Source organism: Siniperca chuatsi, linkage group LG15 (assembly GCF_020085105.1).
Source record: "Siniperca chuatsi isolate FFG_IHB_CAS linkage group LG15, ASM2008510v1, whole genome shotgun sequence".
NCBI classification, from domain to species: Eukaryota; Metazoa; Chordata; class Actinopteri; order Centrarchiformes; family Sinipercidae; genus Siniperca; species Siniperca chuatsi.
The window spans coordinates 27,497,076-27,514,236 of NC_058056.1; the positions used below are offsets into that span (position 1 = coordinate 27,497,076).

At 42.2% G+C, this 17,161-nt stretch overlaps 1 protein-coding gene across 1 annotated transcript in view; it reads left to right on the top strand.

Moving 5' to 3' along the window:
- The window catches only part of LOC122862015 (neuronal PAS domain-containing protein 3), a 316,717-nt gene that overhangs the window by 115,752 nt on the left and 183,804 nt on the right, over nt 1-17,161 (top strand). Inside the window, 1 exon segment of the mRNA XM_044167164.1 lies at nt 10,445-10,689. Coding sequence (XP_044023099.1) covers nt 10,445-10,689 — 245 coding nt within the window.

Below are 17,161 nucleotides of genomic sequence, written 5' to 3' on the forward strand. Positions count from 1 at the left end.
ACTCTGTGAATGATGTGTGTGTGTGTGTGTGTGTGTGTGTGTGTGTGTGTGTTGGCTCTGCTGCCCACTTTGGCTCCACCTTAATATGTGATGTCATAATTTTTCCTTGAAGATATGGTGATGTAACGGTGGCATCAGTCAAACGGAGCTGTTTGCTGCTGGGGAGGAAACCTGTTTTTACTGCGATGTAAGTGGAAGTGACGCGAGTCAATGCACAAAATGACAAAAACATCAAATCAAAAATGACTGGTAAAATTGTATTTTTTGTTTCCAGGACGTGTTAAGCCTGGCACAGCTCAAAGAAAGTAAGCAGGGGAAAGTGCTACCCCGCTCCATTAAAACAGGAACACCAAATTTAACTTTTATGCCCCCAGAAAAAGAGTATAAGAAAGCTTTCATAAAGTGTTTAGATGCCAAATCACCATTCTGTTAAATCAATCAAATATTTATTTCTATAAGACAGTGTGTTATTACCTGAAGCAGAGTGAGTGTGTGTGTGTGTGTGTGTTATTTTAGTAGCAGTACACTGCAGCCGGCCTGCTTGCTGTCATGCTCGGGTTGATGCTAAAGCACCGTGGCAGGCAGAGATTGGTAAAACAGATAGATGGTATGAATGCATGCAAACACCACGGGAAATTTTCCAAAATGTCTCAATGAGCGAGAGGGAGACAAAAGTGTTGTGTGTGTGAGAGAATCACAGCCTGATGGATCTTCTTCCTCCATCGTTGTCCAGAAACTATTAAAACACATCAGCGAGCCGCTCTGCTGCACTGGGTGACATGTTCCTTCGTCACCATGAACACACACACTGTAGGTTATTCTGACTCAGCCCCACACACACCGTCCTGCTGCCCCAAACACTCACTACAGCACCACACGTGGATTCATCCGCCGCTGGAAATAGTCCCCAACAAATGCACTAATTCCTCCTGTTAGTCTGATAAAAAACTACAGCGAGCAGCTGTTTGAGGAAACTACTGAGCCTTTTTAAACAGGAAACTATTTATTTGTGAGGTGTTTGGTCTTCGACCAATGGGCTTGGAGCTGAGAGCCACAGACAGGAAGTCAGAGAGTGTTGAGAGGCGGTTGGTTTTGGCGTTTTCATGGAATTTTCCTCTAGTTCTGCCCTTTCTTCTCTCCTCTTTTCCTCTTTCTCCCTCTTTGTCTTGCCTCTCTCTGTCCCTCCCTCCCCTCCTCCTCGCTTTCCTTCCCTGCTGCTCCTTTTTCTTTTCCTCTTCTCCCTGACCCCCCTCTATCTCTTTCTCCTTCTAATTCAACCTGTAGTTTTCTTTTTCTTCCTCTTCCCTCTCTTTGCTTCTCTCCTTCTCTTTTTCATCTTTTCTAATCCTTCTCTCCCTCTCTCACACAGTAGGAGGGAGGGACTTACCAACAGTTCTCTGTTGGAGCTCATACTGATCCCTCCATCACTACAATCCTATTGGTGGATGATTAGCTTTGTAAGGATGCTTTATGTCAGCGTGTGTGTGTGTGTTTAGCGGCAGGAGATGTAGCCAGGGTATCCTGGTAGAGAATACACACACACACACACACACCTTCATATTCCACTTGCCATCAACAAGGTTTTTATTTTGTTTTTTATTTTATAGTTGTATTTATTTTCTCCCGTACTCTGTCTGACTTACTGCTGGTTTATTTCACGTCTATTTAACGCGTCAGGTCACCCAAAAGATCATATTGTCTCTCATTCACTTAGTGGTGTCCATCCATGCAGATATTTTGGTTTCATTTGCCCAGGTTTGGACACATGTCTCTGATTTCTAACCCTGAATTATTAACTGGAACTAATTAATTGGGCAGAATTTGCAGCAGATCTGTTGCCGTTTGCCGTTCAGTTTGAGGATGCTCACGAAGCCTCTGAACCATCGACGATCTGGCTGTTGAACTTTTGGTTGGATCGCTGGCAGGTCAGAAATTTTGGTCGGCTGTCTGCAGCTTGAGCGCTTTCACAATCTAATTTCAACATGGCTGCCGTCCAAAGATCCATTATTACACTGTTGTGAGCTTGTTTTTAATATTATTTGAGTAGTATTTATGTGGTATGGCTGGTATGGTATAACTGCGGTCTCGACGGTGCTGTGGTGTTAAACATAGGACAGTCCAGACTGTCCACTTCTCGCCCCCTCAGGCTCCATGTTCTTGTTTTTGTGCTTTGTGTTTAAAGTAAAATTGTACAAACTGGTGCTGATTTTTTTCTTTTTGTCAACATTTCTAGGATGCAATCATCTTCTTTAAATACAACTTTTTTTTTTTGAATTGTAAATGGTGAAAAAAACGATCGGGGCTTCCATGTTTATGTTCAGTGTGAGCACCACGTTCCTAAAATGTTTTAGGATGATTAAAACATCTAATTAGATTCAACTTTATTGTCATTGCACAGAGAAGCGTAGCAGTTTAGCATCTAAGCAGAAGTGCAAAAGGCAGTAAAGTGGAGAGCAATGTACATACGTATAGAAAAAACAGTAAGAGCTGGATATGAATACGCTAAGATATATACATTATGAACAAAAAGATATACAGTGCAGGTATAAGTACACCTAATGGAAATAGTGAGACATTATACACAGAACTAGAAGTGCACTCGGAGAGCGCAGACCTCCGCCAAGGACAATAGTCCAGTCCTCTATGATATGCAAATCTGAAGCACAACCATTATATATGTCTGGATATATTTCCAAAACTATTAGAATTACAGTATGTCAAACAAGTGCGCTGTGGTTGCAACAACAACTGCGGACAAAGCAGGTGGAAATAACGCTTTTCTACTTTTTACTCCAGTTGTCGTCAACTCGAGTAAAACGTTACCTTTTCTTCATCTGGTTCACTGTCTCCACCGCGGCCTCTCTGCTCTGCTGTCCACTGTGTGTGTGTGTGTGCGCTAGCGCGACAAAATATAAATATTTAAAAATATTAAATATTTTTTTACGTATCTGCATGATTCTCGTAGATCATATTTTCCTTGCCACTGTGGCCAAGTGCTTGCTCATGGTGGGATTTGTTGGGTCTCTGTAAATAATATCATAAAGAGTACGGTCTAGACCTGCTCTATAGGAAAAGTGCAATGAGATAACTTCTGTTATGCATTGGCGCTGTATAAATAAAACTGAATTGAATGTGTTGAATATGAACAGAAAAATGCACGACATACTCAGTTCATTTTGCCATAGACAAAGTGTTATCTCGCAATGTTAACGAAAGTGAAAAATAATTTGTGTATCTGCCCCTTTATTTGGATCTGCTATAAATGCAGTGTGTTCTCCCTTGGCCCATGCTACACCCTTCCACCAGGCTTCTTGAAAATCGAGCCAGTAATCTTTTTGTAATCCTGCTGACGAACAAACAAACAGACAAATGGCACCAAAAATCTAACCTCCTCGGCGGAGGTAATAGACAGCTGGGTGTCTGATATGAATACGGTGTATACACTATAGATCAGATACATACAGTATGGACAGTAGTATGAAGTATTAGTAATAATGTGAGCTACGTACAAGATTAATAAACACTTAGTGTTTTTGTAGCTTTAGATGTGAATCAAACTCAGGCTGTTTTTTCTTCTATTTGACTTCTCACACACACCATTAGCTGCATTCTTATGGTTGCTAGCAACAAGACTAACTAAAGACATAATGGTTGGTTGTTGGGTTCTCACACACACACACACACACAAACACACACAAACAACAATCTAATTCATTCTCTCTCTCTCTCTCTCTCTCTCTGTCACATGCTATAATTTGTTGGGTTTATTTCACCAAATGACCGGGTTATTGTGCCTTTATGATCAAAACAAGACCTGAGCTAACTCTAACACTTTCTTTGTGTCTTTCTCTATCTTACTCTTTTTTTCTGTATTTACTCTTCCTTTTATTTCCTTATTTCATCTCTCTGTTATCTCCTCAACTTCCCTCCCCTCTTTCACTCTCTCCACTTCTGCTATTCCTTCCCTTCCCTTCATATTCCTACCCTCCCCTCTCTCTCTCTCTCAGTAGGTAGATTGGTTTTGGCACTTAGTCCCCTGATCAGTGAACACACACACACACACACACGTAGCAAGCGGTGGTGTCATCGCCATGGCAATGTCAGCAGGCGGGGCTTAATCCAAAGTGACACTTGTTCTCTGCCTTCCTTTCCCATCGCCATGGAAGCAATTACGCTCCTCCTGAAGGGCCTTTTGTCTGAGAGTGTGTGTGTGTGTTCTCGTACTGCCTGGCGTTGACGGGGTGAACCCTCGGCTGCGGGTCACCTGATTGGCTGAATTGAAAGACAGGGAGAGAGAGAGGAGAGAATCAGAGGAGGACAGAGGGAGAGCGGGATTAAACAGAGGAGAAAGTTCTCATTTTTCTTCTCTCTGCCACCGTCTCCATATCTCTCTCCTATTTGGTTTCCCATTCTTCCCTTTTTTATCTTCCCTCTTTTATCTGATTACAAAAGCAGCACCTAAACTTTTGCATTGTTGGAAAACTATCTTAAATATTGTTGAAATGGATTAAAAAGGGAGCTGGTGCTCTGTTTACTTGGGGAACAACATCACATCGGGCCCCGGTGTGAACCGTACCGCAGGGCCCTTATGACCAGATATTAATTCCTTTTTTATAGACGCGCACTAGGCAGCCTATTGATACAACAAACTATCAATTGCAAATATACAATACATTCTTTCTCAGTGTGGCCTTGGTAGAAAAGAGGACAAAACTCACACAATTAAACACAAATCCCCGATAATGAATACAAAGGGCCATGGACACCTTGGTGTGTGCAACAGACATAAGCAACATAAATCAAATAGACTGACACTTCTTATACAATAAACAGCAGTATAAAGCATTACCAAGGCAGACAACACATCCTGTGCAGTAGAGGTGTAAGCAATATAAACTCTACAGCAGCTGCCTCCCACACACACACACACACACACACACACACACACACACACACACACACACACACACACACACACACACACACAGAGAGCCTGCAGTTTTTGCACTCTCCGCCCTGCACACGCTGGATGCTTCAGTATGTTGCTACATAATGCAGTGGTTGCTGACATTCTCTTCTGGAGAGTGGGTTGCCACCCATTAGTGCGTTACATGTTGTACTCCCTCACCTTTCTGAATGACACTGTCCTGCGGCTCCGAACAGGTGAAACTCCTCCGGAGCATCAGCACAGATACAGTAGGACTCATGACTTAGCTTAAGAAAGTTGATGAAATGCGTTTACTCTTAAGGGGCCAGTGTGCTCCATCAGAAGACGTTGGATCGGGGGGGGGGCGTGTGTCCTCCCACTTCTGTAACTTTCTGAAATCGACATTCACACGCAGTTCACGCTGTGATTGGTCAGCTGTGTGGAGGGGAGAAAGTAGACAGGGTTTGAACTTCTCTCTCTACCCCTCTTTGTCAGCTTTCTGATCTTTTTGATTTCTGACGTACAAACCACTTGTTTTCTGGTATAACTCTGGATAAATACAGGCCCAGAATTAGGTTTATTATTTTAAACCTTCCAGATATCAGTTTTGGCTGCAGATTGAAATCATAATTGAATCTGTTCCTAAATAAACCTTGACACTTTCCCCCTCTTTCTATCTTTCTTTTTTCAACTCTATCTCTTTCTCTTCTTTTCAGCCACCCACTGCACTCACAGATTTACATTATCTCTTTCTCCCTATCGCTCTTTTTCTCTCGCTCTGTGAATACCTTTCCCTTCACATTATTACATTTTCTTTCTTCCTCTATCTCACGTGTGCTCTCTCGCTAACACACATTCTATATCTGAACGTCCATCGTAACCAGATTCAAATCTGTGCAGGCTTTAAGTTGAAACTCTGTGTGTGTTTCTATCAGTTGTTAAGGGCCTCAAACTCCACATATTGTAAAGTTGTGTGTGTGTGTGTGTGTGTGTGATGGCTATCAGCGGTCAGGACCTCAACCCCCCCCCAGATTTCCCCGTTGGCCACCGTGCAGCGTTCCTCTGAGTTTCATCTCCCGCCTTCATCTCTCTCTTCATATTGCTTGCCGTGTTTCTCTTTATCTCATCGGAGACGTTCCTGCATGGATTTTATTTTTTAAATACACTCTGAAATAGTCTCCCTCTCAATTTGGCCTCTGTGAATGGACGAGCTGATCATGTAAACAGATACTCTGATATCTGGACAGAACAGAAAAATGAAGCAGAGTTTTTTCCAAAATATAAATTGAACAAAAATTGATGTCTGTTTAAACAAAATGAGCCACGAATGAGAGTAAATGTGCTTTAATTTCTTAGGAATGTAACTACACTATAAAACGTTTCAGTAGATATGGTGTTTGCTGCTTAAAAAGATTAAGTATGATTTTGTCTTGCGTGAGTGATTGAGACAAGTTCTTGTCTTTGGGTCTCTGAAAGCTGCCACATGTTGGTTTGAAAAGTCACACATAAAAATCGTCAGAGCTGTGATTTAGAGGTCGATTATTGGCTGTTTGAAGTCAAAATAATTTTTTTTTAAATAATCAAATTCAAGTCAATTCTTAGTTATAAGCTTCCCATTTACCGCACACCTTTAACGTAAAGTATTTGTGTTCACATGATTTTTTTTTTCTTGTTTGTTGTATGTCTGTCGGAGGTCTTTAGATTGCTTTGAAAGTACAATCTGTGAAGCAAATGTGCATTTTGATAAAGTGAAGCTACTTAAGGCCTTATTTCTGCTTAAGGCCTCGCTGTGTTTCAAGTGTACTGGTTCGTACTACGTGTTGTCGGACCAAATCCAAGAGCAAAAGTGTTCACACCTGTTCACTCGAAGGCCTGCTGTCAAAGCGTCCTGGCTGCCTCCCGATCTCTCTTTGAGAATGTAAATGACTTGAATCATTAGTCAAGGAGCCGCCGATTCAAGTCTCATCTGGTCAGTTAAAGCTTCGGACTGTCTTTGTTTCGACTGTGTAATTGTTTCCAGAGCAGCTAAGGATGGCAGCAACAGGCAGGTTATAAACTTACAAACGTAGTATTGTCTCGACATGACCTAAGTGTAATGAAAATAGGGAGAAGGGTGATGGCAAACGAGGGCTTCTACACTCCGGTACCGCTTCCTGCACTGCCGTCAGCAGTGAGCGACGCTGTCAGCTGCCAGAAGAGCTCCACAGTGTTAGGATGATATTACTGAACTATTACTATCTGACTATAATATGACCATTACTGTCTTTGACTGGAGAGAAATCTGATGTTCTTACCGATGGTGATCATGGTACTGTAGGTGCTAGCTTAGGTACTTAAATGTAAGTGTGGCAGTTGCTCTGCAGTTGTTCTGCACCGCCTTGTAACTAGGCGGAGGAACAATATAGCAATTGTGATAGTTGTAGGTAAAGTGTATTGATGAAAATGCATCAGTACTAACGGGTATAACGGGTAAACTAAAAGCAGGTTCCCCCAAACTAAATAAAAACAAGAAGCTGTGCAGGACTTTGGGCTGCTTAAAATGTTTTTATATGAATCAGATGTTTCCAAACACAGACAGTCAGTGTGTGAGGAGCTCAGACAGTAAATCTGCCTGACGACAGGCCGTCCTGTCACATGACTGATGGCCAGTTTGACCTCCAATTGACCTGGAAGTTAAACCTCGACCACCTAGTGACCTTCCCAGCATGCTCTATGCCTACACACTCTTAAAATAGTCACACACGTGCGCATACAGAAACACACATACCTCTTCCTTTCAGCTGACAAGCTCTTTAAAAAGCCATCGACCCACTTCGCTGAACTTTACGACATGACACACACACACACACACACACACCTCGTCTGCCATGACAAGCTCTTTAAAACACGATCAAGTCACCCGGCTGAACTTTACGACATGGTTTCATTTCATGTTTATAAGACCCAAACACACACACACACACACACACACACACACACACACACACACGATCACAAGTGTTGCCAGTACATGATAAATATGTCTGTTTGAGTCAAGGTCAAACACACCTCCTTGTCCACTTATACACACTCACATATCCACACACTCATACACAGGCACAGACACAGACACACACACACACAGCAGACAGACATGAAGACATATTTGTCGTCCATCAACATAATGCTTTCCAAGTTTGCGGAACAAATAAATTCTGTCTGCCTGGCTGCTCCTCGCTCTCCCAGCAGCCATCGCTGCAGGCTTCATGCACACAGACAGACACGTGTGTGAGTAAATATAGTGAACATGGTGCATTTGCTTTTGAATAAAAAATCTTCTGTTGGCTTATTTACTATGTTATGAATATAAAAATCAGTGGGTCAATTTTTCTACATATATGTACATCCTCCTGACTAATGACTAGGGCTGAGTATCGAAACTCAATACTGTTTTGGTACTCGCCTCAATGTGTGCGCAGCACTGAGTCCAAACTGAAGTACTGAGAGCTGACAGTGAACGTGTGGTCATGTTCGCAGTCTTGTAAGATGTGATAGATCCCGACTTAAATCAAAGCACTGTTGTACGGCCTCTTGGGTTTAGGCAACGATTTGCATTTGAGATCTTTTGGCTTCTTTTTGTAAAACGAAAAACATGTTCATATTTCTCAAAGTACAGTGAGCTGCTTCAAGTAGTTGCTCCTCTCCTCCTCATTTAGTGTTTGTTCTCCCTGATAAATAAATGACAAACAGCGCGAAAATGATATTCTTTGCCAGATGACAGCCATTTTTCATCTCTAGCCCTAAACAACAACTCCTCCTCCTCTTCTAAAGTGTTTGTCCGCTATCCCTCCATTTCATCCCTCTCCTTCTCTTTACACCCCCCTCTCCCCCTTTTATCCCAAACACTTTTTCGCTTCTTTTTTTTTTTTTTTTTTTGCTCCGGCAAAAATTAATCACCTGTCTTTGTGTGTGTGTGTGTGTGTGTGGCCGGCAGGAAGCCCACAGAGGTTTTTAGCAGCTGATTTATTGCTGAGTTAATTCATAATGGCGTCCGATGGTGATGAGAGGCCGCAGGAAAGTATGGTCGTCACTGTTGTTGTTGAAGGGTGAAAGAAAGAGAGAGAGAATAAACAGAGCAGCTCTTTGATATAAAGTAATAGAGTGGAAAGTGATGGAGGAAAAGCGGAAGTAATGTAATAAAGGAAAGGAGAGACGGATTGTCAGGTACTTTATAGTGTAGTTTTAATCTGAGGTAAAACAGTAAAGGAGGGGATCAGGGAAGAAAGGGATGTCTGTTGGGTAGTTTCCCTCAGTGATCACTGAAGTTCTTTATATTGATCTGAAGGAGTCATGTGAGTGAAATGTCACTTTTAAACAATGAGTTTGTGGGGAAGGAAAATCACTGGAAGTCATCAGGTGATGTCATCCTCAAATTTGCATATTATCATATCTACAAATTGTCATCTCTTAGTGCCAGAAGAAGACTGATCGGTCTTTTCCCGACCAGGTCAGGTCACTTTCATTTATATAGCCCAGTATCACAAATCACAAATTTGCCTCAAGGGGCTTTACAGTCTGTACAGCGTACAGAATAACATGTAGATATTAAATAAAAAACAATCTTATGATTTTGTTAGCTGTTCTGAAACTTTCGATTGTATCACGAGATCTTCCTCAGCAGATGGAGTTTTCCCAGTGGTCGTTGAATTGTAGATGCTCAGATTTCCCTTCTTCTAAGCACTTTAAGGACTTCTCGTCCATGTTGGTTTAAAATTTGAGATTGAAACTTTATCAGTGTTTTAATTAGAGAATTCAAGCGTGCTTGAACAATGTTGCACGACCCTTTAACTTCACTGTACTGGACACTGACGTGACCCAGTATTCAGCACAGTTGGATATGTAGCAAAGGAAGCAACTCTTCCTGTGAAGCGTAGTAAACTAGAAGCATTTCATTATGATGCGATCTCTGTGGACGAGCTAGTGCTGTTAAACAGCTGAGTGAGCTATCATGTTAACAAACACTACAATGACAAGGAAGTATTCTTGAGTTTTGGTGGAGTGTTGGTTTGGAGGGGATTACCACTGCATGCTTGAAAACCCCTGATAGTTCAGTTTGCTTAAACTATACTCGGGATTGAAAGTCGGGAAATCTTAGCTTCTGCTGCATTTGCTTAAATTTTTATTCCCCAAACTTTTAACATTATGTAATACTAAATCGCTGGAGTACCACTTTAAGAATGTGTTTAATTCTTCATATAGTTAACGCTTATGTTTCACATCTTTTTTCTTTCTCTTGGTCTTGTTACGGCCTTATTTGGACACATTGCAAAAGTTCCTGATTTATTTGTTTTTCAAATTTACATACATTTCTACATAATATTTATGGACAGCAGTTGATTTTGTATTATGGTTTTCTGCTCCACTGACACATGCAGTTTTGTCTCGTGCAATAACAAGTCCACTGTGAATCACATTCTGTACATCGTGTCTTTTTTAATTAGATTTATTACATTCTTCTGTTCTTTGCCCTCTGTTCAGGCTGCAGGCTCTGAGGAAGGAGAAGTCGCGGGATGCGGCGCGATCGCGGCGGGGAAAGGAGAACTTTGAGTTTTATGAACTGGCCAAGATGCTGCCGCTGCCGGGCGCCATCACGAGCCAGCTGGACAAGGCTTCCATCATCCGGCTCACCATCAGCTACCTGAAGATGAGAGACTTCGCCAACCAGGGAGACCCACCGTGGAACCTGCGCATGGAGGGGCCGCCGCCCAACACCTCTGTCAAAGGTAGGATGGACATGGACATGGCTGGAGGACAGGGCTGTCTGTAAACTGTTGAAGGAAAGAGTTATTTAGGTTTGTTCAGCAGAAAAACAACCCAAAGACTCTTTAAGGCACCAGGGATCAGTGATTCCTTCACGAATAAATCCCTTTAAGTTTTTCTACCCCTGAACGAGAGAGGTTCAAATGAACTCTTCCTTCATAGTGATGTCATAGCAAAACAATTTCAAGTCCAACAGGGAACCTTTTAATTGATTTCAGTTTCTTCCAAGAAGCCTTGATATTGGGTGCTGTATGGGCTAGTAAAACATACTTTGTCCTTTCTAGTTGCTTCTCGGTTTGTTTTTTTTCAGCATTTTTGGCTTTTCCTCCATTATTTAAAGCAAGAAGCTCACATTTAGGAACCTTCTGAACTTTTGTTCAGAACATTTTATGTACCAAGAAAAGTCCTAATGAAAACCGTTAACACATAATTGAATGAATCTGAACATACAAACAGAAGTGTATCGGCCCACGGTGAGCAGCACTGCAGTGACTGTCTGGCCCTTTAAACTGCTATCAAACAACATGGAAAAGCTGCGGACACACACACACACACACACACACACAGGCGGCTAGCTTCTGCGCTAAGTGATTTTCTGTGAAGGGAACATTAAGCTTTGATGAATTTCTGCCTGGAGTACCAGAGTATACACAGCACTTGTGAATCTAAGTGGAATTTGCCTTTGAAATGGGCCCTTTGTGCGACGCACTTAGAGGAGAAGAGGAGCGTTCGCTTTTAAAAGAGACGTTTGGGCTTGTAGGAATGACCCAAAGATGAAAGAAAATTGCCTGAAATTTCTGCTGGCGAGTGTGTCTTTTATTGTGTGTGTGTGTGTCTGTAAGAACTACAACCACAATATTTACCTGTATGCAGAGCTGTAATGTGTACAAGAGCAAGATTATAGTTCAGTATGTGGGAATAAAAGTAAATGTTTGTGAAGGTGCAATAATGCGTGTGCGTGTGTGCATTTCTACACATAAGCATGTCTCTGAATGTGTGTGTTTGTGTGTGTGTGCGCATATCCTCGCCACACAACAGCAGATGGCATCATTGTCATCAGTGCTTTGAAGAGGCACATGCATTTTAATGAACAGAACAGAAATGTACACACCAAATTAATGTGTGTGTGTGTGTGTGTGTGGTGTGTTGTCTTGGAGCTTGCAGCGTGGTGTGTGTCAGAGAGAATCACACCAAGTTGCATTTTACACTCAGTTGTACCAACAGTTACACACAAACACACACATGTTTGTATTACTATACTTCTGAGGACCATCACTGACACCTACCCTTTAACCTAAATCTAATTCTAATGGGAAATCATTAATGACCAAAATATACAGTCACTGCTGATTGGCTGGCAAGAGTGTGTTAAAATCTTACTTTTCGACACCTCAAACATAGTTCAGGTCAACAGTTTAACAACCACTTAAAATCAGAGCTGGAGGTATTAGACTTCAGGTGACCGTACGAATGCTTCTGCTGTTAGCCGTTAACTGACTGCGAACATGATAGAGGGTATAAACACACACTCTCTGTTCCTTTGGTAAGTGAACATTGTATAAGAAACAGAATGACGTCAAAAATCTGATTCCAGTTGTTTAAAATAATCTTAATGAGAATGACAGCCAGCGAATGGGTCAGATCGCTCGTAGTGATGAACCCAAAGAGGATTATTACCCATCTCTGCAGTTCCCCTCAGCTCTACGGACCGCTTTAGCCTCTTTTAGCTCATTGTTTTAGTATTATGGCCTGCAGCTGTACTGCTGTGGCTCATCAACTTCATTTCAGGCAGCTTTTTTCAGCCAACTAGCTCTGATAAGCCCTCTGTACAGCAAGGTACAAGAGCAAGGTGAGGCCGGTCTCACCTTTATGTATAAATATCACATTCATACACACACAGAAAATGCAATTTAATCAGATTGTCCCTCCTACCTACACATACAGACACATGAAAACACACACAACATGTACAGTACATGATACACACTCTCTCTCTCGACAGGGTTGTGTGTGTGTGTGTGTGTGTGTGTGTGTGTGTTAAGGTTGTCTTCTCTCTCTCCTATTGACTGACTCTAATGAATGAATATCCTCCTCCAGAATACTGTGTGTGTGTGTGTGTGTTGTAGAGTGTTCAGTACAGCAGAGAGGTATTGATTTTGGCCTCTGTGTAGCTGCTCTGCATCGGTTCAGGTAATGAAGATGCTGTGTGTGTGTGTGTGTGTGTGTGTGTGTGGTATTCCTACTGATGACTCCATAGTCTTTCTGTTTGACCCACTGAGAAAATCGTCATTTATGGTGTTTTCCTCTTCTTCTCTCCCCCTTTTATTAATTTTCCTTTTCTCATGACTTCATCTTCTCGTTTATTTTTTCTCTCTTCTTCCTTTCCTCTCTTTCTCATCCTTTCTTACTAGCTATAGTCACTTTCTCTCTCTCTCTTCCTATATCCCTTTTCCAGTGCTCCTCCCATCTTTTTATGTCTATATTTCCTTATTTCTCTTTTAGTTCTGCAATTATCAACTGTGTTACTTTTCAATTCATCTTAATTTCAAAATGTCAAAAATTATGTTTTTGCATTTATGAAGAAGAAACCGGAATATGTTTGTGATTTTTTTACATGATAAATGACAATTACAATTATTCAAAAATCAGATTTACAATCTGTTTGATCGACTAATCACACAGTAGACATATAATTTCAGCAATACATATTAATACAAATTAACTTGTTTTTATGGCTCACAGGTTCAACATGCTTTACAGTAGGAGAGAAACAGTAAAGTGTTCTGAGACAGGAGGAAAAATAAATGAAATGTAAATAATAATAATAATAATGATAAGAAGAAGAAAATGAGAAACAGACGGGTGAAATTGTGTGTGTGTTTGTTGTTGCTCCTGTGACTTTCCAAACAGAGTTCTGGTGGGGAGGTGCTGGTAATTAAATGAAGCGCTCCTCTGTAGGAGCAGCTATCAGAGCTGAAGCTGTTTGACCTCCAGTCTGTTGATTCATTATCACAGTGTGTGTGTGTGTGTGTGTGTGTGTTCTCCCGTCTCAACTCATTTCACCTCCTTACCTCCGCCCCCCTCCTCCTTCTCTGCTCTCTCTCCTCCTTCTCCCTATTTATCTTTTTCATCCCCTTCAACTCGTCTTCGACTTGTCTTCCTCTCCACTCCTCTCGTTTTCCTTCCTTTGTTCATGTCTCCTCTCTTCCTCTTAGATCCTGTCCTCCCGGCTCATCATGAGCCTCTTCTTTTCTTCCTCATGTCTATCCTCTCTGCCTCTCCCCTCTCCCCTCTCTCCTCCTTCTCTTTCTCATGTCTTCATACTGTTCTCCCTTCATTCTTCGTACTTACATCTTTCACTATCTTCCTTCCTCTTCTCTCAGTGCCCTTTTCATTCTTTCACCTTTTCACTTCCTCCCCGCTTTCTCCTTTTCCCCTCCTCCTCTGGTCCTCCAGTCCTCTCCTGTTCTCCTCTTCCTGTTCCCCTCCTGTCTCTCTCATCTTCTTCCTAACTTCCTCTCCCTCACCTCCTGCATCTCCCTTTGTCTCCCTCCTTCTTCTTCTGTCCCCTCTTCCTTTCCTTTTCCTTCCCCCTCCTGTCCTCCTCTTCTTCGCCCCCCATCTTCATAATGTCCTTTCCCTTTTCTCATCTCCATCTTCTCCTCCTCCCCTCATCTTCTTCCTCCTTTCTCTTCCTCGCACCCTCCTCCACCTTTCCTCTTCGTAACTTCCTCCTGCTCTCCTCCTTCTCCTCCTTCTCCTCCTCCCCCGTTGACCTTTGCAGTAATTGACCCATCAGTTGCTCTTCTACAGTTTAGTGTTGGAGGTTTTGACTTCCTGTCAGAGAGTCTCCACATCTGCTGCAGGACGCCACACAAACAACCATGACCTTTGGAGCATCCTGACACCCAGCCTCTGTGTGTGTGTGTGTGTGTGTGTGTGTGTGTGTGTTTATACGACTGACTGCTCACCATTTCAGTGTGTGACTGAATGTTGGTTGAAGTGTCTGTGTGAATTTACGGCTGTGTGTGTGGTTGCACATGTGCATACAGTTTGTGTGTCCAATAGTGTGTGTATGAGAGTGTTTCAGCTTCTGTGTGTCTGTCTGACAGTCTGTTGCGTCTGTGGATGTGTGTGTGTGTGTGTGTGTGTGTGTGTGTGTGTGTGTGTGTGTGTGACCCCCTCCAACACCTGGCTATTCATTATGCATGCAGAGAGCAGCAGACACCAAAATGCCACACTTCATGAGCCAGTCTACAATCAAGACACACACACTCACTGTATACACACAAACAAACAACTTCACACACACGCTCTCTCACACACTCTCACACACTCCTATATACAAGTTTTACACATTCTTTACTCTCACAAATACAAACATGTACATATTAAGAACACACATGCATACCTGCATAAATGCAAAGTGAGCACACACGATGTAAACACACACACACACAGACACACACACAGTGCGTCATTCATATCTGCTGCTTTACATTCTGTATAAATATCTTCTCTCTCGGTTATTAAAATATAAGTTATGGCATTTTTTATAAGACCCACAAACCTATTTATGGCTCAGTACAGGAGCCCATGAGGCAGAAGGTGGGATTTAGCATGGGGTGTGTGTGTGTGTGTGTGTTTGTGTGTTTGTGGGGGGGTGGATGTGTGCTCAGGGTCATTTCATGTTGTTTTTAATGTGAAAATATTTAAGAACCAGTTTATGATTATTAATGTATGTAAATGTTGAGGGTGTGCAGATTTAATAACGCAGCTTTAACTTTTGGAACCAAAAGTCAATTTCTAATATCAGATAAAGTGTATCTTAATATTAATAACTGACTTAATAATTAATAATGTGTTTGGAAGTTTGGTCACTCAAAGCAGAAAGTGGTAACAAACTTGGTACTTAAGAGCCAAGGCTTAAGTTTTAAGATTGGACAAAATAAGGACTTTGTCCAGTCGCATTCTGTTAGTGGCACTTACAAAACATATATATTTTGGGCCTCTAAAACTGTATTTTTGGGAAGCTATGCTAGCTCATGATGCTACAGTGGCTTCCTGTTTACATGCTTTTGATTGGACAGTAAGAACTCAGGAAGGACTTTACGTTCAAACGTAAAACCTAATGGATTTATGAATATCTGGTGCAACCCCAAACCAGAGCACTTAGGGTTTCATGTCGGGGGGTGGGAGGTGTTGTCCATCATCCTTCTCACTCCTGCCTCCACTGTGAGGTCCAGAGAGCGTCCCACGGCCGTTTGTCCAGTCTCTTCCTGTTACTGCCCCAGCAGGCCACTGCGTACAAGATGGCTGACCACCACATAGTCATTATAGCAGTTAGCTCATTTCCATCATACTGACAGAACAAATATCACAAAAAGCAATACACAGTTTAAGTCTGAACCTAGCATGAGCTCCTCCCCCCAAAGAGAAATGTTGCTGCAGCTGATATCTTATAGCGACAGCTACAGGTCAGAAATCCTGTTGTTAAACATCGTCTACATTTTACAATGATGTTATTTGAGTCCTTGTGTACTAAAAAGTGTGTTTTTATGTGTGTGTGTTCCCATCCACTTAGCATTACATACAGCCAGACTGCCGTTTTATACAAAATCAACCTCCTGCTTAGTGAGACTGTAAGCACTGAGAGAGAGAGAGAGAGAGCAGGAATAAAAGAGGAGCATCAGAGGAGAGTGACTGAGTAGAAAAATGAGAGGGATAAAGACGAGACGGGGGAGAAAGAGAGAAAAATAAACGAGACAGTCAATTAGAGAGACAGAGGCTATCAGTGAGGCTGAGAGAGAGAGGCAGAGAGACAGAGAGGGAGAGCAGCGGGAGTCTCGTCTCGTTATGATCCATCTCATCTCTTTGTACCAGCTGACGTTTTTATGATGCGGCCTGCTGGCTGGGCTAATGGCTTCCTCCATTATACTGAGGGAACACAGTGACCCCGACACCCGGATAAACACAGCGCTCACATCAAACCCCTCCCACCTCCCCAACCCAGCCTGCAGTCCGGCTGTGATTCAGTGCTGCCAGACTGAACTGAGCTGTGCTCGTTTCAAAGGCAGACTGAGAGGAGGTGGAGACGGGGACGGGGGGGTTAGGTGCTCTGCAAGGACTGAACTTGAAAATGAAAACAAACTCTTGTTGCTTGGCTGATGTTTTACTGAGTTCTTAAGCCAATACAGAGATCCCTCCTCACTTGCTCTTCCTGAGGTTTCTTCCATTTTTCCCCGTTAAAGGGTTTTTTGGGGGGAGTTTTTCCTTATCCGAAGGACAGAGGCTGTCGTATGCTGTACAGATTGTAAAGTCCCTTGAAGCTAATTTGGTATTTGTGATATTAGGCTATATAAATAAAATTGACTTGACTTAAGTAGCTGTTATAAAGCTTTTGATCATATCACACGATCTTCATCATGGAGTTTG